The sequence below is a fragment of the Neopsephotus bourkii genome, unplaced genomic scaffold (assembly GCF_033783945.1).
Source record: "Neopsephotus bourkii isolate Nb327-2 ecotype Australia unplaced genomic scaffold, CSIRO-AGI_Nbou_v1 NB_1765, whole genome shotgun sequence".
NCBI lineage: Eukaryota > Metazoa > Chordata > Aves > Psittaciformes > Psittacidae > Neopsephotus > Neopsephotus bourkii.
In genome coordinates this window covers 6701879-6724196 of record NW_026902239.1, presented here as the reverse complement: position 1 = coordinate 6724196, position 22318 = coordinate 6701879, and the positions used below count along the sequence as shown (strand labels likewise).

The 22318-nt window shown below is 37.0% G+C and overlaps 1 protein-coding gene across 5 annotated transcripts in view; it reads right to left on the bottom strand.

Moving 5' to 3' along the window:
- Positions 1-1398: 1398 nt before the first annotated feature.
- Positions 1399-22318, bottom strand: part of MED23 (mediator complex subunit 23) — a 38526-nt gene continuing 17606 nt past the window's right edge. For all 5 annotated transcript variants that reach the window (XM_061378361.1, XM_061378362.1, XM_061378364.1 and 2 more), the window contains 18 exons: positions 21178-21321; positions 19912-20057; positions 19096-19341; positions 18756-18898; positions 18038-18212; positions 16133-16296; positions 14893-15017; positions 14245-14450; positions 13093-13273; positions 12245-12415; positions 10768-10984; positions 9763-9999; positions 8478-8643; positions 7354-7426; positions 6097-6311; positions 5144-5264; positions 3202-3333; positions 1399-2483 (listed from right to left, as the gene is read on the bottom strand). In XM_061378361.1, coding sequence (XP_061234345.1) covers positions 2310-2483; positions 3202-3333; positions 5144-5264; positions 6097-6311; positions 7354-7426; positions 8478-8643; positions 9763-9999; positions 10768-10984; positions 12245-12415; positions 13093-13273; positions 14245-14450; positions 14893-15017; positions 16133-16296; positions 18038-18212; positions 18756-18898; positions 19096-19341; positions 19912-20057; positions 21178-21321 — 3036 coding nt within the window. In that variant the 3' untranslated portion in view covers positions 1399-2309. The remainder of the gene's footprint in view (positions 2484-3201; positions 3334-5143; positions 5265-6096; positions 6312-7353; positions 7427-8477; positions 8644-9762; positions 10000-10767; positions 10985-12244; positions 12416-13092; positions 13274-14244; positions 14451-14892; positions 15018-16132; positions 16297-18037; positions 18213-18755; positions 18899-19095; positions 19342-19911; positions 20058-21177; positions 21322-22318) is intronic.

Genomic DNA, 22318 nt, shown 5'->3' with positions numbered 1-22318 from the left:
AAACACACAGTATATATGCCAGACAGTCTGTTTTCTATCAGTCTACAGTCATTGAAGAGGACTCACAGTTCCCTGTTACTCAGATTACACTTGGCAGAATTTAGGATCCAAGTACAACACAAACAACAGCAGTTTCTAGCAATCCAGGTTTGCTACCCTTCAAAAAACAAAGAGACTACAAAGCCTTCCATCCATTGAATTCAGAAGTCCTTTTCATACCTGCTACATTTGTAAAGAAATATAAATCAGACCTGACCTTACTAATTTGGGCTCTACTTGTAACAGGATAAAACTATCACTATTGTAAGATGACAGACTTGGGACATGGAGATATACTTGCTATGGTCATAGAATCACAGAATCATAGAATCATAGAATAGTTAGGGTTGGAAAGGACCTTAAGATCATCAAGTTCCAACCCCCCTGCCATGGGCAGGGACACCTTGCTCTAAACCATATCACCCAAGAACTCGTCCAGCCTGGCCTTGAACACTGCCAGGGATGGAGCATTCACAACCTCCTTGGGCAACCTATTCCAGTGCCTCACCACCCTAACAGGAAAGAATTTCCTCCTTATATCCAATCTAAACTTCCTGTTTAAGTTTTAACACATTACCCCTTGTCCTAACACTACAGTCCCTAATGAAGGGTCCCTCCCCAGCATCCCTATAGGCCCCCTTCAGATACTGGAAGGCTGCTATGTCTCCATGCAGCCTTCTCTTCTCCAGGCTGAACAGCCCCAACTTTCTCAGCCTATCTTCATACGGGAGGTGCTCCGGTCCCCTGATCATCCTCGTGGCCCTCCTCTGGACTTGTTCCAACAGTTCCATGTCCTTTTTATGTTGAGGACACCAGAACTGCACACAAAACTCCGAGTGAGGTCTCATGAGAGCAGAGCAGAGGGGCAAGATCACCTCCTTCGACCTGCTGGTCACACTCCTTTTGATGCAGCCCAGGATACGGTTGGCTTTCTGGGCTGTGAGAGCACACTGAAGCTGGCTCATGTTCATTTTCTCATTGACCAACACCCCCAGGTCCTTCTCCTCAGGGCTGCTCTGAATCTCTTCTCTGCCCAGCCTGTAGCTGTGCCTGGGATTGCTCTGACCCAGGTGCAGGACCTTGCACTTGGCATGGTTAAACTTCATGAGGTTGACATCAGCCCACCTCACAAGCGTGCCAAGGTCCCTCTGGATACCATTCCTTCCCTCCAGCATATCAACCGAACCACACAGCTTGCTGTCATTGGCAAACTTGCTGAGGGCGCACTCAATCCCAATGTCCATGTCAGCAACGAAGATGTTGAACAAGACCGGTCCCAACACCGATCCCCGAGGGACACCACTCAATCCTTAATGTAAAAGTAATGGGTACAGAAAACAAGTAAGCTTAACAATACTGAATACAGACTTTTTAAAGTGGGTTTTTTAATAAAAAAAAATTGTCAAACATGATGAGTATTTACAAAGTATTGAGCCTTTCAATTTTGTTATCAAAACCTGCTGAACACAGTACACAAAACTTAAAGTAGGATATTATATAAATCTAAAATATAATAAAATTTATGTGATTGACTTAATAAAAATTACACCATCTCCAAAACAGGAAAGATAAAATATAAACCAGCACAGCTTGAACTGAATATGCAGACTTCTAACAGATTCATTACAGACAGCCTTTCGGTCGTAATCTAAAAATCTAGTAACTGATGCTAGGTCAAATCCATTGCTCACCTGTTAAATGTAAACTGTACATACAAGATTTACAAGTATTTTCAAAGGCTCATTCTTAGTCTTCGGAAAGATGTTATAATTAGCTCAGTGCAACTGGTGCAGTCTCTCTGTCTAGGAATGTTTCTGTATCAGGACTTTAACTGCCTGCCCCAAAGAAGTATAAATCTCGTGCAATAATAGAAATTTTTAATAAGGCAGAACCCAAATTCACAAGGCCATTTTCTACCAGGCTACACTGAGTGTTCTTTTGTATCAGACAGACAGAAAGTAAAAATCCAGAGGACTCAAACCAGAATAGGGAGGAGAATATTGTAAACTCTTCAGAAATCCATGCATTTGCTTGCAGAGAACCTTTACTCAGTGCTCTCAGAGAAAGACAAAATACACCTCATCTAGCATCTGGTATCAATAGCTAAGACAACTGGCATGCACAGAGTACAGACAGCTTCATTATGCGAAAGAAAATGAAGCAGAAGTCTGCATGTGTACACAGCATACCAGATTTCAGATCAGATAATGTTTCACCTTGATCAGTAACAGAAAGAAGCCTTCATCTCAAGGCCAGAACAATGCTCCATTTCACTGTGTTACTGGCAAAGCAACATTAACAGGCACTTGGCTAGGCTGCTGTGCAGGCGACCCATTATTGAGAGGTTGTTGTGGAACAGCGGCTGATTCCATTTTGCTGATGTGTGTTATGAACCGTAACCGAAGTTTCAAAGCTGGTCTTAAATTACAAATTATTTTTTCAACCTGTTAAAGAAAAGAAAAAAGAAAAAAAAAGACAGACATGCACTGAGTAAAACAGGAGTATTTCGACATAATGTCACTACTATACACAAACGTCACATTAGCACAATGAAAAAAGCAAAAAGATATAGTAAATAGTGGTATTTATGCTAATATTTTATTTATCACGTTAACTTTTTTTTTTACTAACCTTAAAAATCTTTCCCTAGTGTAACAGTTGGAACCAAAGCTTTGCAAAACAATTCACACAACTGACACTTATAAAAGTGCATACCCTTATAAACTAAACTTAAATCGTGTGAATGATTTTTCACTGAACATGGATGCATTCTTGCTTTCATCACATTAAGTTACATGAATGAATCAGAAATTAGGTAAAAACTTGAAAGATATATAGATTGGTATAAGGAAAAGGTATGAAACATCCAGTAGCTTTACTTCTGGTGACTGCTTTAATACTACTTCTTAAAGTACCGTCAAACTGTAGCTTAAATCTCAGGCTACAGAAATCAACCTTGAAATCTGAGATACTCTGTCCACTGCATCTAAAGCTTTCTTTTAAATGTGCAGAGGTGCAGCAACTTCCTCATTTGTCTATAGAGACTAGTCAACTGTTAAGCATTTTGTTGTAGTGCTATCTATGAATGTAATTCATAAAAAAAATTAGATTTCTATATGGGAAGAAAGATAATGAAAGTATCAATAGCTACTGCTCACTTACTTGGTCTTTCACACTGTCACCTGTAAACATATACTTCATATGATACAAGAAGTCACATATAGGATCCATGTAGTTCAGGTGGGAGCTGTACCGATCTGCATTCAGGAGCATTTCATAAAATGCCACTCCAATCTGTTTCCACAGACACAAAAAGCACCCCAAATGAATACAGGTTTTTAAATGCTTTAGAGTAGAAATACACCTAAACAGTGCAATAAAAATATGTACTGCTTTTTAACTATCTGTGATTCCTAACCATTTGCTTTCTTACAAGGACAAATTGGCAAGTCTAACTCAACCCACTGTGATTAACTAATCTCATTTTTTCAATTTAACTTCCAGCGAGTGCAATGATGGTATTTTGGTACATGGTGCATAATTAGTGCTTAAACATCACTGACTGCAATATGGTTTGAGTTAAGTGCCAGAAAATTTGCAAAAGTATTGCTCAATAAATAACCAGGAAAAGTTTAGCACAAGATTTGAGTCTTCTAGAGACAAGACATTACAGTTTCCAACATTCAGCTTGTACCTAGTCTCTGGCAAGGTCTCCAGCATACAGTGCATTTTAATGGTCCAAGCATTCTCTACAAAGAGTTTAAATACGGCAGTCTGAAACTTGTGACTTAAATGACCATGTACAAAGTTCACGATAGCTGCTGTCTACTCTGAGGACAGCAACTCCTTACAATTTCCTCACACTGAAATCAACTCCTCACAAAGAAAAAGGAGATGGGAATATTAAGACATATGGAAAGACATGAGCTTTTTAGTTTTCCTTGTATTTTTGCTCAATCCAGACAATGCAGGCACAGAAAAGATTTCCTTCCTGACAGAGGAAAGAAGAAACCAGTCAAAGCAATACTTGCTAGCAATTTATAGTGTTATACAGTAATCTATAAAATGATACTGATCCATGTAGGAACAGTACTTTCTGTTGCTCTCCAGTACTTTTCCTTAAGCACTGCTTTATGAAACAACTTTTTAGAGTTATGTTTATTGTAGCTTCAAGACAAAAAAAAAAAGGGCAAAACAAAACAAAACAAAGAAAAAAGACATTTGTAAAGAACTGTACATGTATTTTTTGTTTCATACTTCAAAGTATACTTGAAAAGAACCAGAAAAAGCTGTAACTCAGGAGTAAAACTGAAGGAAGTATGTAAACTAGTACACAGAACCATTGGCATGTGATTATCTACCTGATACAGTTTCTTACAGTATCCTCTGTTCATGATATACCCAAAAACATAGGAACAAACGTTACGGATCTTCTCCCACTGTGTATGCATCCCTGCACTTTTGGACTTCTTCACAGATCAGCGTTTGAACTGGGAGTGATGGGCAGAGTTGCAGCACAGAAACTAATGGGAGTCAGATACACACTTGACATACAGGCTTTGTGTATATTTAATGACAGCACAGGTATTTTTAAAGAGAGGATTCCCAAGTTAAGTTCTTCTTTCTAGAAGGATCTTTGCTACCTGCTGTTCTTCAGCTTATTTACCTACTGGCTGGCTCCAGTTCTTTTCTCCTCCCCTACCCTTATCCACACTGATAGGAATGCTCCTCTGACCACACAGTTCAGCTTTTGTGTACTTCCCTCCCCTGCCTATAAGCTTTTAAAACAGGCAGTAAGTCTGATGCTATTTTGAATGCAGTTTAGGGGCCAAAGCATGCACTGCTTCTTATTCTGGGGCCGCATTTCTTTTTTGGGTTTAGAAAAAGTGCTAGGTGTTTTATCCTAAACCAAGGTGACAAGATTACAGTTAACTGGGTAGCTCAGTACCACCTCATCAATTCAGATCCTTGAAAGTAGTTTACTTTGTAGAGAATTTAATTCTGAATGTTTATGAAAAATCTCCTGTTAGATACTTCTTTGTAATCCAACTGCAAAGCTAAAATAACATATACTTTATAAAGGAGACCAAGAGCTACACCTTACCTCTATCATGCATCGTGTCCTCTCCTGCTGGAACCGTTGTAGAAAAGGACCAACAAGATGGTAAACGTAGAGTAACTGGAACTCTGTTTTCACTATGGGTATCAATACATCTGTGAGGAACCTGCAGTATTTCAAGACTCTTAGTACTTTTCAGGCGGATTTTTTTTTTTCTTCTTTCCCCTATCCCAGATTCTAGCCAAAAAGAATGGGCCCCACAGATTTAGGCCTTTATTACAGAAAACACAGAGAAACTCTGAAAATATTAGATTTACAAATACTAGTTATTTCAGTGAAGTTACAGAACATTTCCAGGCATCATTACTGAACTACAACAGCCAACAACTCTAAGCTCAGCAGAATGCTACACACAGCCAAAAAGCTGTCCTCTGATGTTTTAATGCTAGCCTTAAATAAAAAATCAGGATTGAGGGAAACACCTCATACCGCCTTAACTTTATTCAGTATTTTAAGACTTTGTAAGTGAAGTGCATTAGTTCTCTCATTAATGTGCCCCTGGGGAAAGTCTAATCAACTTTTTATTGAAGTAGTTATTTTTTACTTGCTTTAATGATTAAGTGGACCACTATCACGTCCTTCAGTCAGCAAAGCATCTCAACTTGTGGTAGAGGGTATTTGCTAGAATTAAGGATAGATTTAGTGATTACAGTTGATACTTTAGGAATACGCTACAGTCAAAGGTTTAATAAAAGTTATATTAATAAAAGAATGAAAGCTAATAAAGATAAAAAAGGTTAATTAAAGATATTCTAAATGAAAGTCCCAAAGCTTACAGGTAACAAAGAGTGCTGGAAAAAAAGTATGATCTATCTGGTGAGTTGTGAAGCTTCCCTGTACATATTTGCTGATGTAAGTGCTGGAAGTACAGCTCTGTTACCTACCATATGTGTGGAATTTAAAAGACAAATTAAATCATCAAATACCATTACACTTACTTAGGAATGAGAGAAAGCTGTCCAATGCTAGAATGATGCCACACAGCATGTGCCAAAGCCAAAGTGTAGCTACAGCTCATCTCAGAATATGACTGGTGACATGCTGTGAAGTCAAACAGCTGGAATGGGTAACCAACCCACTCTGTCTCTGATGTCAAGCTGGGACTGTTGATAACGCTCACAATGCGATCATGGAGAACAATCCAGTATGGCTCCTGGAAAAAAACAAAAGGTCAAACTGCTTCTGAGAAGAACACTGAGACAATGCCTCCTCAACATTTTCTGCTATTAGTGCATTTCTAAAATGTTTTTGACCACATGGTAGTTTATAATCCTGTCTGACAAACACAGAAATTAAGAAGCACAATACTGCATCCATGTTAAGGGATGCAGTATACTCAAGGTTATGACATTATGAAGACCCATTTCATTCATCTAATTATTTAGTTAGCGAATATAAAATCTAAAAGAGAAGCAGCACTGAGGCAAAAAGCCCTAATGGAAGGAAGGAGAATTTTCTGAGGCTTCTAACTGCCAGGACAAAACAGACTGAAAATCCAAAGATGGAAACAAGAAAAAAAAAAAAGGTACAAAAAATACAGATGAAGGTGCAAGGAGAGGGAACACAAAGAATAATAAGAAACATAAAAATAATAAGGAATAAATCCATGATGGCTTTCTTCCAAGAAGACGAACCATACTGTTGGGGAAGAAAAGTCGCAAGGAAAGGATAACTGTTGCAGATACAAGCAACAGATAAGCAAGATTAAAATTATTCAGGGAGTCCTGATCAGGTACAAGGGACATTATATTCACAAGATCAAAGTTTCTACTGATACACAAATACTGATACTGCACACATGTGCTCTTGCAGTTTTAGTCATGTCTCATTTACATGATTTAAGGACATGGAAGTACAAGGACTAACACAAAATTAGCATCAGAAACCTTACAGATCTTATTTCATAGCTCCAGTTCTCAATTCTATACACACAGTATTTAAACATGTTTCCAAATAGGAGTGATCTACTACTTTTCAACCTAGCCTCAAAACTTAATGGAAATTCAGAAAACCCTGTCAATTTTTCCATGCTGGAGGAGTAGATGTTTCTCAAGCACACAAGCAGCCTTCTGAATAGCATTCTGCAGAATCTACATGGAGGCTCTAAGTTCTTAGAATATACTCTAGAAAGATGATAAACCTTACATGGAAGCAGAGGGTTTTTTTTTATTTTAAAATACAACATATTGACTCACTGGTAAGGCTGTGATGATTAATCCAATCGCATTCATCCAAGCTGTGATATTCTCTCTTGGCACCAGGGGCTGACTGGAGAACAAAGAAAACTAAAGCTCTGAATTTCACAATTTTAATTTGTGCTTCTAGTGCACCTAAAGACAAAGTGTACTCATGCAAAGAACATTTCTCAAGTTGAGAGAGCTATAAAAACATATACAAGTATTTAGGAGAGCAAACAAACAGTATAAATGCTACTGTAATGTTACTTGCAAAACTTTGTTCCGGCATGATTTTGTGTTAGCAGCATGTTTTCCTCAAAGGCTCTTATCACACTGTTCTTTATACCAAATAGGCATCAGTGTTTAAGGTGAGCTTGTCGCTTTATTGACTCCAAAACAGAGCTAATGATAATATATTACTAAGCTGAATAGGCTGAAATAAAACTACTTCAGTTTGTCATTGATCAAAGATGGCATCTGAATCCCTGTGATAATGCCAGGTTCCTCCTTTCACTTCAGGTATTTTCACAGTGGCTGAGCAAGAAACAGAGCTGTGGGTCAAACTTAACGCACCATGACAAAAGGTTAGCCTTGGCACACCACTCTGTTTCAAGTACCTCTGATTTTACAACAGTATTATCAGGAGGATTCAGAGTCCTGCCAATGCTTCCTGCTCACTTCTTTGCATTCAAAGATGCTGTCATATTAACTGATGAAATCTCCTCCCAGCACAGCTGAAAGAACAACAGACATTTTCGAGCCTCTCTCCACTGAACCCACTGGGTCAAGTTCTTTGGCTGTGCGAGGTCTTCCCTCTATCTTTTAAAGGATATCACACACACAGTCCGCTACAGCACAGAAATCTAACTAATTTTCTCTTCCATCCCCACAGCCACCTTCTCAAAACCATCAAAGAACCATGTAATGTTTTGGGTTAGAGACCTTAAAGATTCTAGTACCAACCCCCATGCCACAGCAATGGACACCTTCACATAATAAATCTTTAAGTATTTATACTTAATTAAAAACTTATAAAAACCTAAGAAAATGACTATCACAGACTACCTTAACAATGCATTAACAATGTGTCTCTTAACTATGTGTTGCATATCGCAGAAAACACTTTCAGAAAGCCAACATACCTCTTCAGCACAACATTCAGTAATTCATTGCCTACATCTTTCCCTGGAACAGTCAGAGCCATGAGCTCAACACAGGTAACATGGAGAGCATGGGCAGCTGGGTTAGGAAACTCGTTGAATCTCCAGTCACAATTTGGAAATGGACCTGGTGATTTGCCTGCCATAGGTGACAATGATTAAGGAAAAAAAAGGTGCCCCAACACAGACTAGTGTAAGCAGCACACTGCCTCACACTAAACTGAACCAAAAGGTAAGTCACTGAGAACAAATAAACCAACTGTATTTCATAAACACAAGACATATGGACAAAAGTATGAATATGAGGCAGTGATACTCCACTTTCCCAACCAAGACTTAACTCATTTGAGCTATACACAGAAAAGATCTCTGAACATACTGTTAACATTTGCATAAAAGCAGGGGTTTATATGATTTTAGTTTGCTTTAGAGCGACCTAATAAACTGATTTCAAGTTACACGTAAAAGAAAAGCAAGCTCAGGAAGAGGAGTGAAGGAAGACACATAACATGCAGAAAACTGGTCAATTCCAATAAAGCTGACACAGAAAGAAGACAATGTCCAGGGCGATTACACTGGTACTAATCTCTAGAACACAGATGCACAGATTCATTAGCTATTTCCACAGAAATTTAAATCAGCAGTAGTCTTAACTATTAAAAAATAATAAAAGGCAACAATTAAGAACATGTAGGTTTGTGTTAAAAATATAACTTCTATTTTTACTTCCTAAAAAAGAGATTCTCAGATGTTGCTAACATCACATATACTGATCTTCAACTAGACACAGTTATATACCATCTTGCATGTGGCACTGCTTACAATATTTTATTCTTAGTAATACTGATAATGGCATTAGGGAAAAAAAGTAGCCTCATTTTCTACATTTGTTTGTTAAATGTAGAAATACTCATTTCTACATTTATGTACTCATGCTTTGTATCAAGCTGATTTTATGTGGCAATTAGAATTCAATTTGGAATACATCAGTATTTGTAAGTGATGCATTAAACAGTGAAATATTTATAGAGCTGTACTGTTCTTTGTTTTCATGATACCTTTCAAGATGGTTTACAGCACAGTTCCTGTGTTTTAAACAAGTACACTGCCATAATCTAATACAAATTTTGACTGATATAAGAAGCTAAATAATGATTCCAAGCTTTATTTCAAATCTGAATTGACAGAAATTAAACTTTATATTTTGATGAAAAGAAGCTATATGACATTGGCACAGCTTATTTAATGTAAACTTTAAGAAGGATATTGTCTACTAGTCTTCCAATGAGCTTGCAATAGTAAGTGTCATCAGGAATCCATGGATTTTCTTCTCGGGCATTCATAGCACATTTGAGATAAGTATCACTTAGACACCAGCCTAGTGGGCGATTATCTTTGAGAGAGCCAATAATGGCATGAACGAGTTTTCTTTTAAGGTTTGTGCGCTCTCTGAGATGCATCTCATAATAGTGAAGAGTGTTGTACAGGTAAGTCACTGGACGGTCTACCAAGAAGAAAACAACAAAGATCAGAAATAACTTTTAGCATCGCTATTATCTTTATGGTGGCAAACATAAAATTAAAATCAAGAGCTCTACAAGAATATGTTGTATGTATTTCAAAAAAGTGTATATGGAATTGATTAGAATTCTTCACTATACAACAGTAATTTTCCTTACTTTTACATACACTTCAATGTTTGTGCAGAAAAGTAGAAGTTAAGCAAAGAAAGTATTACTAACAGTTAATTTCTTAATTATAAAACTAATATATTTGTAACTAAACTGTCCCAATCATCTCTTTGTATAAAGATATTAATATATATCTTGAAGAATTTAGGTATAAAGTCACAGGAAAGAGAATACTGTAAATTGTCTAGGCATAACGTAGCAATGACATCTACACAAAAAACTCGTCATAAAGGCGCTGTTATAAAAGTGTTAAAAAAAAATATCAACTATTTGAACCTTTAGTAAGGACAGTTTCAGTCTTGGTAACAGAAAGTTTGTTAGAACACAGGTCCAAGTACATACAACCAGAAGGTAATGAAAGTTGTAGAGGAAGCATGAATTAGCAAAAGCTACCTGAATAAAAGTTCACTGTTATTAGGCTTAAATTTGCTAAATAGGGATTTTACTTCTCTGTGGAAATGTACATGGGGCTTACAGGATAGGAAAGGCTTCAAGTGCTGTTGTAGTAGATGAAAATTACTAATGTAGGAGAAAAGAATGATGGCAACAGGAATAAAAATCTATATTCATAGGTAACTTACCATGGAATTTGTATAAACCTCCCAGATGATCCAACAAAGTTTCTAGTGATTTGGACACTGGAAGCAATTCCAGAAATCTATGTATTACAATGTCAAACACTGGCAGAAAGCGCAGACATACATTTCCAAAATAAATTGGTAGGTACTGGGGCTGGATCTGAACTGGGGGATTGACTTGCTCTGCCAAGCCTTCAAAATACAGCTTTTCAGGATATTTCTGGAGGGAAACAAATTCAACAAAATCAAAAGCCCTTTCCTTAAAAGCAATGTGTTAAGTATCCAGCATCTACATTGTTTTAAAAAGACAATTCATAGCCCTCATTATCTTGTATGACTGCAGTGAGATGATTTCACTGTAAGGCTTAAGAAGAAAGTTGAAGAAAATTCAACTCTAATTATTTAGTTATTAGACTAGTAGATAACAAATTCTTCAGAAAAAAAAAGAAAAGCCAACAAAACAAAGTTTCACCACCACTTAAAGTGGCCACAAGAGAACATTAAGCACCCGAGGCAAAGCTGAAAGCAGCCAGCACTTATGTGTCCCTTACCAAGTATTGTAAGAGAAACTCTAAGGGAAAATCAGCACTGCTGAAAGCTTTTGTATCATATACTAAATCAGAACACTAGAAATAGTAACTCCCAGGGAAAGAACTAGAGTGCACTCAAATAAAGATAAGTAGAGCTGAAGGCTGTGCTTATAGTGTTTTATTTGTGACTGAGATTTCTACATGTCAGATGGGGTCGATAACTGTGCAGCCATGTCAGAGCACTTCCCAGGCTAAGATAATTTGCTTTCCTGCTACCCTTACACTTTTAGGCACTGTTAAGACACTGCACGGCTAAAGCAGAGAGCTAATACAGACCAAACAGCTTCTAGATCAGAACGAGACTGTATGTGTTTAGCTACACAACTTTGCTTGCATCTGCTTAATCTCAGTGTTGATTTATCTTTTGATAGAACCCTGCACTGGTTCATCCTCTTCTAGTTAGCAGAAGCCACTATGTTACAGCAGCCTTCAAATCCCAGCAATTCTCTTCCCTGACATAACAGGATATCATGTTCTTGCCACACAGGAGATGGCAGCTTCAACAATTAGGAGAAAATGTAGGTTTAGCTATTGCTGTACTCATAAAACACCAGAAGGAAATACCTTTTCTCTGATGCACAGACTGTTCTAAAAGAGTATCAGTAAAACCAAGACTTTAAAACAACTGGATTTAGATGAGCAAGAATGAACCTCCAATCAACTCCTCAGCTGCTTCTATCTTTGAATATCACTGCACGATAATTTTAACATCATTACATAATCAGTGATATTTTTTTGCATATATTTTTTTATTCTAGCCCAGATAAATTACAACTGACTAACTCTAAAACTTGATAGAGCTGTCCTGTCATTCGCAGAACAAAAGACTCTCTGGATGATCTCAACTCCACAAGAAGTTTATAACAACAGAATTTTATTAGCTTTGATACCTTGTGATAACTCATATGCTTAGTATGCCAGTCATTCTGCATCCAGTGCTCCGGAGAATTCTCCTTCACAAAATCACTCACTCTGTTTCGGAAATCATTAGGCTTCAGTAAAAGTAACTGAATTATGAAGTAACAGACTTGAGCTTCATTTCCTTCATGACTACGCATAGCCTTAAAAGAAAAGGATCACAAACCACAGAATTAAAGTTGATGTTGCTGTCTGCTTTATAACCCCTAAACACTGGCTAGCAAACGTGGCTACACAGCAGGTACATCTGCACATAAATTCACACTGAACATGGAGTTTCAACTCTATTTTTCAACTGAAGACACAGAACAGGGACAGTTTCAATCACTTTTGTGAAAAGTACCCATCACATTTTTTATTACGTACGCAGAGAGTCTTACAAACTCCTCAGTGATAACACATTCTCCCAGAACTCTAGCTCTCATTTAGCTGTCGATACTCTTACTGAAAGTAATCAATTAATGAAGTTAAAATTGCTTCAAATTTCTGGCCATTCTGATATGTTTGGACTTCAATTTGAAAACCAAACTAGAATTCAAATGAGCTTTAAGTTAAAATCCCATTTTAAAATATAAGAATAATTACTGAAGGAAATTTTCGTTCTTGCTAGACATGTTCTGCCTTATTTTGTAAGATAGCCTGAAAAGACAGAGAAGGCCATTTCTCTCTTCTGATCACAGGCTGAATTCTAAGCAAAGAAAGCATACTCTAATGGGTACAAGATTTTCATTTGATTCTGAATCATGTAATGTTCCTACAAAAGGGACTCAAAGCAGATTGCATGAAGAACTGTCATTTTACCTTCTAAGACAATACTTACCAAACATAGTATCAACCTATCCAGTGTTACAATGTTGTATTTCCACACCATGTCATTGAGAATCTCAATACATTTATTGAGCTGCTGACCTCCTGCAGATGTAGAGAATTCATACACCAAAAAATCTGCAAATGTCCGGACGTGTGCCACCAGAGCTCTGGCCCCAATTCTATCTAATACTCTATCAGGGCAGAAAGGAAGAAAAGGAAAAAAAAAAAAAGCAGCAAGCAATTGTTACTGTTTTTAATATTTTTAACTGGTCTATTTTATAACAGTTAATGGGTTTTAATACATTGTCTTAAAAAAAAAAAAAAAAGGACAAAAACCTCCCTTTATTAAATGAAGAACACCCCAAAGCAAGGAAAAAAAAAAACTTTATAGCAAAGGAATTCCAAAGTATAAATACTAATCAGAAAAAATGCTTCAAGTTCACCAGCTCCTATGTACAGTATTCTGCTCAGAACCCACACTTCAGTTATGCATTTTTAGTTAACACCTCTTAGCACAATTCTCTGCAACTCCTTTATTTTCCTGCAGTATGCTTTTCGATATAACCAGAACATTAAAATACTGGTATTTCATCATTGCACAGAAGAGTAACACATGAGATCAAAACATTAATTGTTGCAACAGACCTAATAATGACTGGAAAGAAAAAATCCATTTTTCACAGCTACAGCTGATGATGCTACTGATGAGAACAAGTAAAAAAAGAAACTGTAGGACTACTACTTATGTAGAAAATGTTCATCTTAATCCAACATTTATTTTTTGAAAAAATACTTGGCCTTTACTCATATTTAAAGGTTAAGTAGATAAATGTTTTACATTTTCTGGCTGCTATTTCAGATTGCCTGAAATACTGCCTTTACAAGTAAACTGCTTAATTCAAACACCTCACATCCTTGTCTCTTACCAGGAAGAATATGTACTGCAGCCTACTGTGTGGTGTAACCAGTCTTTAACAGTGCACAATTATTATGATATGGTTGCTAACACCTAGCTCCGCTCCTTTTTTCCATGTTCTGTATGTTCTGAATTAATAAAAAAGCACAAATCAAGCTGTTAATCCTGTTAATGCACAAGACTTATATCCTCAGAACTGAGAACACTGCTATAACAACTTTGAAATAGCATATCTTTTAAGCTCACCTGTAGCCAATTTGATTAATGTGATCAGTATCTAACAACATTTTCCACAGGAGACAAAGGAAAAGCGGGGGTGAACCCTGCACAGAAAAGTGTGTTATTATGTCATTCTCCTTGGTCATAGACTTCCACTTTCGGTATTCTTCTTCCACATTCTTCTTCAAGTTAAAACGGCTTTCCTGAGGTACATTATTCTGTTTGAAGAACACCTGAAACAAAGCAGGCTTTGCTGTGACCGAGAGCCTACAATAAAAAAAGTTGAACAAAATTCTACCTGATTTAGCACCTTATGAGTTCCTACTTCCTTGTAAAACATAAACCTACCAGCTACATGACAAGCTGCCCACAAGAAAAAAGGCTTTTCCACCTTTTCTTTTTATTTTTTTTATTTTTTTTATTTTTTTAATGGATCTGATTTACCTTCCACTGGAAATATCACTTGGCCAGATTCGGCTTTACAATAATCCAGCAGAAGCTAATGCATTTCTGAAGAAACAGCAATGTTACAATTATACTGCATTCTTTAGACTTGAGATTAATGTAGTCCGGACAGGGGAAGAATCACATCAACTTGCAAAAGGCAAAGCATCTTGTTAACAGAGTAAACTCTAAGCAATTTTAACTACAAAATCATCAGTTTGAAACTATTACCTGCAGAGGAGCTGGAAAACAGCTTAGTGTATGTGATGCCCAGTTATGTGGAGTAAAACTCATTATAGTCTGCAGTATATCCTTGCACCAAGTTCCCTGAATGGAATCAGAGCCTGTGAAAAAGTCTAGAAAATGGATTGATGACATTAAAATTTCACACACACACACAAAATTCTTACTGGTATTCCTTTTGTAGTCACATGCATCAATTCTTTTGTTTCCTTTTTGGTCAACTTCTCCCATACCTGTTTTCTGAATCTTATTTACTCTATAGTATAGAACAAGCTGGACATTATATTTTTTTATTATATAAACAACAACAAAATTATTTTTAGGGTCTGAACTACATATAACACAATCATGATTTTCAGATTTTATATTTAATTTCCTGTAATGACAGTACAAGCTTTTGCTGATTAACTGATCAGACTTAAAAAAAACCTGAGGAAGATAATTATGATGAAACTGCCAGATGCCATTTTATATTGCTTTAAAAACGCCACTCAGCTTTCCCAATGAAGCTGTAGAAATACAACACAAGCCTCATACCCCCAAACCCAGTGTTAACATTAAAGGTTGAGGAAAGGTTAAAAATAAAATTAAACAAAACCCCTAATACAAAGAAGCCCTTTCCCTTTCAAATCACCCTTTTGTGAAATCACCTGGTTTAACTCTCCAGCAAGTCTTCAGACAAAAAAACATAAAAAAGGAGAGAAATATCCCTCTCAAAGCTAACAAAAGCCTGATCCATGCCATTGTAGTACACTGTTAAAACATTAAAACACACAATAAAAGCTTCCCCCTCTCCATTCCCCAAGAAAGCAAATCCAAAATGCACACTACTTTTTCTTAGAGGCAAGCTGTAGAGGGCATGGGTTCCACATAAGCAACATACTTGCTGTGAATATTCCATGGTCATTTTTAATGACATGTACCAGTAAGCAATCCAAACTTAAATTTAAAATCATGACACTGAAAATAAGACGGTAAGAGAAATTTGTCACACTATTTCTGTATAAAAATGAGGTTTTAATGATCTTCCATTTCACTACTGCTTTAATAATAGCTTTTTGCCTGAAAACAATTAGTTGGAAATTAATGATACTTTTTTCAAAACCGGAATTCTTTGGGATATGGTTTATGACTGGGACATTTCCATGATACTCTATTAAATGTTATTTTAAAGAAATGGCTTGACTACAGCTTTCACTTAAGATGTTATTTCCACTGCTGCCATTACCTGTCACATGTGTTGCCCTTGCTAGAGTTAAGATCAAAGCCCTGTTGAGTTCTTCTGATTCTGCTGAAAGAACTGTTTTGGGATCACTGAGGAATCGCGTAAACTGTGGCTGGACTTCTGAGCTGCCCAAAGCTGTGATTAGCCTTAGAGCAGTACTCTCAACACTGAAAGAAGGAAACAGTCCAGTTAGCAAACAATGCTTATATTGCTAAGATTCCCAAAATACCTATTTTTGCTCTGTTTTCTGCTTCAAATAATACAGAAACATTTGTTTTAAAACGTACGTTCTTAACCTATCAGAAGTTTGCTTTTTTCCACTGTTTAATAAATCTATTAGCAACTATTTAAGTACTTTATTTTCAAATAAACCTCTCAAAAGTTGATTTTGTGAAAATCCCAAGTGCAGAGCCCCTGCAAAAGATTCTCAAGTCTGTCCAATTTAGAGCATCTCCTCCTTCGTTATCTTTTTAGCATCTTCATCTAAACAATAATATGTAGATAAATGTATGCAAAAACAGAATAAAAAGGCATGAATAATGCATAGGAAGTTTCAAAGCTAACTATCACTTTGAAGCATACAGTGCTAAACTGTCCTTATTAACGAAATTATTGAAAGCACTTAATTTTCCAGTGCTCTAGTTGGAAGCGCTTTTCACACCAGGTAGCTTTCAGTAATTTAAAAGACTTTTATAGCATTGTGTCTTTGAAATGCCAAAGCCATAGGTTAGTTTACTCCAATCTAGTTGCATTCTGTGCTTATCAAAAGTGACTGGTTAACATCCATATTTCACAGACTAAGATGACAAAACAAGATTTAGGTGAATAAAAAAAGCAAGACCTTGAATTTAAGGAGAAACTTGTCTTCACTTATCACAGACTGGCTTGGGAAGCAACCTTAAACATCACCTAGTTGCAAACACCTGACATGGGCAGGGACACATTCCACTAGACCAGGTTGCTTAAAGCCATGTCCAACACGACCTTGAACACTGTTCTCTTTATTCTTGATAAAGGATAAGCAACAGAGCAATTTGAATCTGGGCTAAGAAATTAGTACGCAATTAGACTCCCTTGATGTCAAGTGATAATTATCAAGTTGTTCTGTCCCCCTCAAACACCCCCACAAAGACGTATTCTACTATAAGTGTGAACGGACACTTTTCCTCAACACTTCTAGAACCCCAGATTCTACACATAAACCAAACCTCACACCCTTTGTTAACAGTAAGTTAAACTCAAACCTTTTCCCTAGAATTATATCAACTCTACAGCTTCTTTATCCAGCTTCTTCACCTTTCTTGCATCCAAATTAGCCATTGTTTTATGCATGGTTTACACTGGTGTAAGATACAAACCACACAATGGAAGTGACGCTTTCTCATCTACTCAAGTTCATGTATAGCCACCATAACTTTGCACCAACACCTTCACAGCTGCAGGCTCAACCAGATCATTTCTCTGATCTGACTGAAAATTAACTTCACAAAAGAATTAACTGGAACCAACTTAACTCTTGTAATGAAATTAAACATACTCTGCAGGAGTAAATGAGCACAGTCACGCTGGCAGACAAACCAATGACTGTGACTAAAAGTAGCAGGCAATGTCCTTTATCTCTATTTTTCCAACAGATGTTGACATGACACTTCTGGTGCACATCCGTGTGTTCTGACCTGCAACACTGCTGCCATGTCTGTGCAACAGACTGCCTCATGCAACTCTGTGGAGTACTACCACTAACATCCATCTGTATTTCTGAAACACGACCTGCTGGGATACCACAATTTAGCCACAGAAGTAAGATCAGGAAGTACTTATTTCCCTTTTAAACATAGTTCTCACACAGCTTTCCACATACGATGGAGAAATCTGACATTACGATTAAATATGGTAGCCATCACTCACCACAGATGAAGCTGGTTCTGATTAGTCTGTGGCACAGCAGCCAAGGAGTGAAGATGGCTGAGCAGCTGCACTCTGTAATGAGGCTGGATGTGATGCATCCGATAGCTAAACATTTCTAGTAGAGTGTGCAGAATTCCCCATGCGTGAGATCTGAACACTGTTGGCAGAAGCTGACCTTATGAAAAAGAGTTTGTAAAATAAGTTTTTCAAGCGATTACACTTTAAAATACAACTCCAGAGTACACTATGGAGAGAGGTTGTATTAGGCTGCACGTCAGGTATTTGATTTGAAAACAGTATTACCTACAAGGAGTGTGCAAGCACTGTCTGAAGATGCTGTAAATGTGTAGAGCTCAATCTTTTGAATGAACATACGCAGCAGACGTGCAAATAATTTTAACAAGAGCAACGAAGTATCATTCCTGCCCAATTAAGTAACTTTGCTTATGCTTTTCCACTAAGCATATTTTTGCACAGTGCAGCGTTAACTAGCGAGGTCCTGATCACACAAGTGATGGCATAATGGGAGAGCAGGACATTCATCTGAAATTTACTGCAGCACTAGCATAAGTATTACAGCTTCTTTTATATTAAAATAATTTATACATGTATTCAACATGCTGCATCATTATTTTCATTTTTACTATGTTCTCTAGTTGCCATTAAAAGAAAATGCTACTGAACAAAATGAAGAGGGAAGAAAAAAAGGTTTTCTTACTGATAAAGCCTTTGATGCCCAAGGATTCAATTTCCATATAAACCAGCAGGCGACTATAGGTTTCCACAAGAGCAGGAGCCAAGGCCACACTAGACTTTGCATGAGCCAACTTAATTACCCTTGTAGCTATGCTATGAATCAGACTGAGGAAAGAGAGAAAAGTATTTTTCAGTCAAAAACAAGATCTTGAAAGTTAAGAAATTTACCAAGTAAATAAACAGATCTATACTTATGTCCTGACATAGGAAAGCTTTCCTGATAATAATGAGTTAAACACAGATTTACAAGAGAAAAAAATTTAAAACCCCACAAACGAACAAAACCTAGCTGCATACTGTACCTCATTTTAGCATGAACTGTGAGTGAGTCCAAGAGGTTCATTGGCAACGGGGTAATAGACCCCGATGCCATGCAATTAGTCCCTGGAAGAGGTATCCTCATGTTGCCATTTCCATAAATAGTTTCTACTAGCACTCCCATTGGCAAAGTGAAACACTCTGAATTAGTTGAATAAGCATTGCACAACAAGGCAATCTTGTAGTCATTCATCTGCAAGTTCTTATTTCTTAAACTCTGTTGCAAAAACCTGTGTGCCAAAGATATTAAACACTGAGTAGAAAGTAACAAGCAGAACACCACACATTCATTCCAAGAGTACAGCTACAATCACCTCAACCAAAAATCCATTGTGAAACAGTGGAAACCCCAACATAATTATTAATTGCACCACATCAAAATGACTACACCTTACGCCAGTTTCACTGCGTGCAATTTTCTTGTATCAGAGAAACAACTCAGGAGAAAAATATGCTTTAAAAATCACTTTTCCAGACAAAACCTAACATACTGCTTATTCAGTTTCCAAACTACAGCATAATAAACCCTGCAAATTTGCTTTCAAATTCTCCATCAGTAAAAAAGATTCATTAATTTGAGGTGTAATACATCATTTCCATTAGCTGTACAATAAAAAGTATTTCACTTTTCATGAAATATTTTGACTTTGAGCTCTCGCTTTTTTAATAACTGAGCTCATTCCTTTGATAACCCTTATACAGCACTTAATCACACAATACATTCTGAATACAGACTTAAAGCTTCCTATTCTGTTATGTCTAAAGACAAATCACAACATAACAAAACCCTCAAAACTCACTCATGGTGAAGTTTAAGAGAATGAGGAATGGGAATCTGTAACTTGGAGTTGTCACTATGGGCCTTCCGGTTCAGATGTATCCAAATACAGGTCATTGCAAAAGCATGAGTTGACTGGGGTTTGTTAATATCAGGTACAGGAATATACTAAAGAAAAAACACATGAATGTGACATATTGCACGTATTAATGAACAGAAAAACAACTTAGACAGCCAGAATTCACGTCAAGTTTTGCTTTTTCTGACTTGCAATACCATACGCAACATTTTTACAGAACAGATTCTACCCTCATCTGTGTTTGTAATTTTAAATATCAAGAGCTCTGGAAAAGACCTGGACCTCAAATAAACAAATAACCTAAGACCTCAGCAAACAGAAGCTCATGCTTTGAGTATAGAAATTCAAAACATATATAGTTATGATGCATATACTTTTACTCTCAGCTTCACATTTATACATTATTCAGAAATCTATTATTCAGAGGTTCACCAGCATTTTCTGAAACATCTAATTTGTCTAGCATCACCATTGCACTTAAAGATTAATACACTTCCTAGGAAAAGGAACAGATACACCCCAGAATTCAAAAGGTTTTGGCTATAGACTCAGGTATATTACTGGCATTGGAAAAGGCAGTCTGGCTCTCTCCTTTGCCAACATCGTAATTTCTTTCCCTTTGGTACAGTTTCCACCACACAAGCATTCTTAGTAGCACAAGTGAGACAACAGCAACACATAATAAATAAGAGCAAGTAACCAGGACTTCATGCTGACAGTGCTGTCATGATGGAAGTTTAAGAAGTTTCCTAAACTCCCCCTCAGGAACCTTATTTCTAGAGGAATGCACAAACGTACAAAGCATAACTAGGATTTTATTTGCTATGGAATAAATTTAATGTGTCTTGTTCAGTTCTCTGCTGAAAGCATCTCTCAGTATATTATTCTGTTACAGCAGATAGAACAGTCAAATTCCACACTATTCCTTAACAGTATCCTCAGTGCTTTAACAAACTCCTTAGAACCTTAGTCAAACCAAAGTCAAGGAAGAGAGGAGTCAACAGTCTTTTTCACCCCTAAAAACACTGCACAAATGTGGCTACTAGAAAATCACAGCTAGGAAATCCTGAAAATTTTCATTTAATTATGAAACACCTCTCTCCAACTGCCCAGCACACTGCTGTATCAGTGACTCAAGAACGATATTGACATATGAAGGTCTCAAATTGAATTAAAACCAAAACTTTTAATTTCAGAGAGAAGACTTACTTCTTTCTCAGGATACAGGAGGTCAAAAAGCTTCATAACGGGGAGGAAGTCAGCCAATGCATTCTTCTGGATGCTGCCAGAGATGAACTGGAGTAGCACCCACATCAGATGGTCTCTTCCTTTAATGAGGCCACGACCTGCCAACTGTCAAACACACTCAGTAACAGACAAATACTACACGCAGAAGAAAAATTATTGCAAAGACTCCTATAAAAGGGCAGACTAAAACAATTCCAGCAGAGATTACTTGGAATTTTATAGCAGGATTTAAGCCAAAATATATGTCATGTTTTCAGAAGGATGGCAAACAGGTAGTAGCAGTTGTAATACAGTAGTAGTAGTTGTTGTAGTAGTTGTAACACAGAAACAGACTCTGGGAGAACCATAACAATTAATGGTAAGATTTAAAAAATTATTTAGCTCTTGAGGATCACCATTTTGAAAAAAAAAATAGCAACTCATAAATGCTGGATTTAAGTTGTCACCTTGTAGCCCTGTAGCCAAGTACAGCCCTGCCACTGCTAGCAGCAGGCCACAGGTTTTATATTAACTTTACCTGCAAAGAAAGTCTCTGAACCAGAACCTGGGCTTGCTTCACACGGACCCATTTGCATTTATTTTCTTTGTTATTCAACTTCTCCATCTGTTAACAGCAACTCTCTAATGACTAGTACTATACACTTAACCTCTACTCATATCTAGCTTGCTTTAGTTTTAGATTAGATTTGTGCAGCTGTGTTGCATAGCATCCGTTGTTTCAATGGTTCATTAAGAGTAATTAAAGAAAAGCAACCCTAGTAAAATTAAGTTCAGGGATACCAAAGAGAACAGAGAACTAGATTCCATCACAGGTAAAACATAACATACACAGTAAATTTTGATGTAACATGGAACTGGGAGCAAATGAAGATGGAGGAATGTGTTGTGCATGTCAGAAAACATCTAAATTGCCACAAACTAATCACTTGCAGAGTGAGGAGAAAGAACACCTCTTTCCTACCATCGACATGGTACTTTCTCTCAGCAAAGTGTTCAGGATGTTGCTGGCTTACTGTAACCCCCGCTCTCCTTTCTTATGAAGGACTGGCAAAAGTACCTCCCTTAGAATTCAGAGAGGCACTGAGGCCATAGAAAAGTGTAA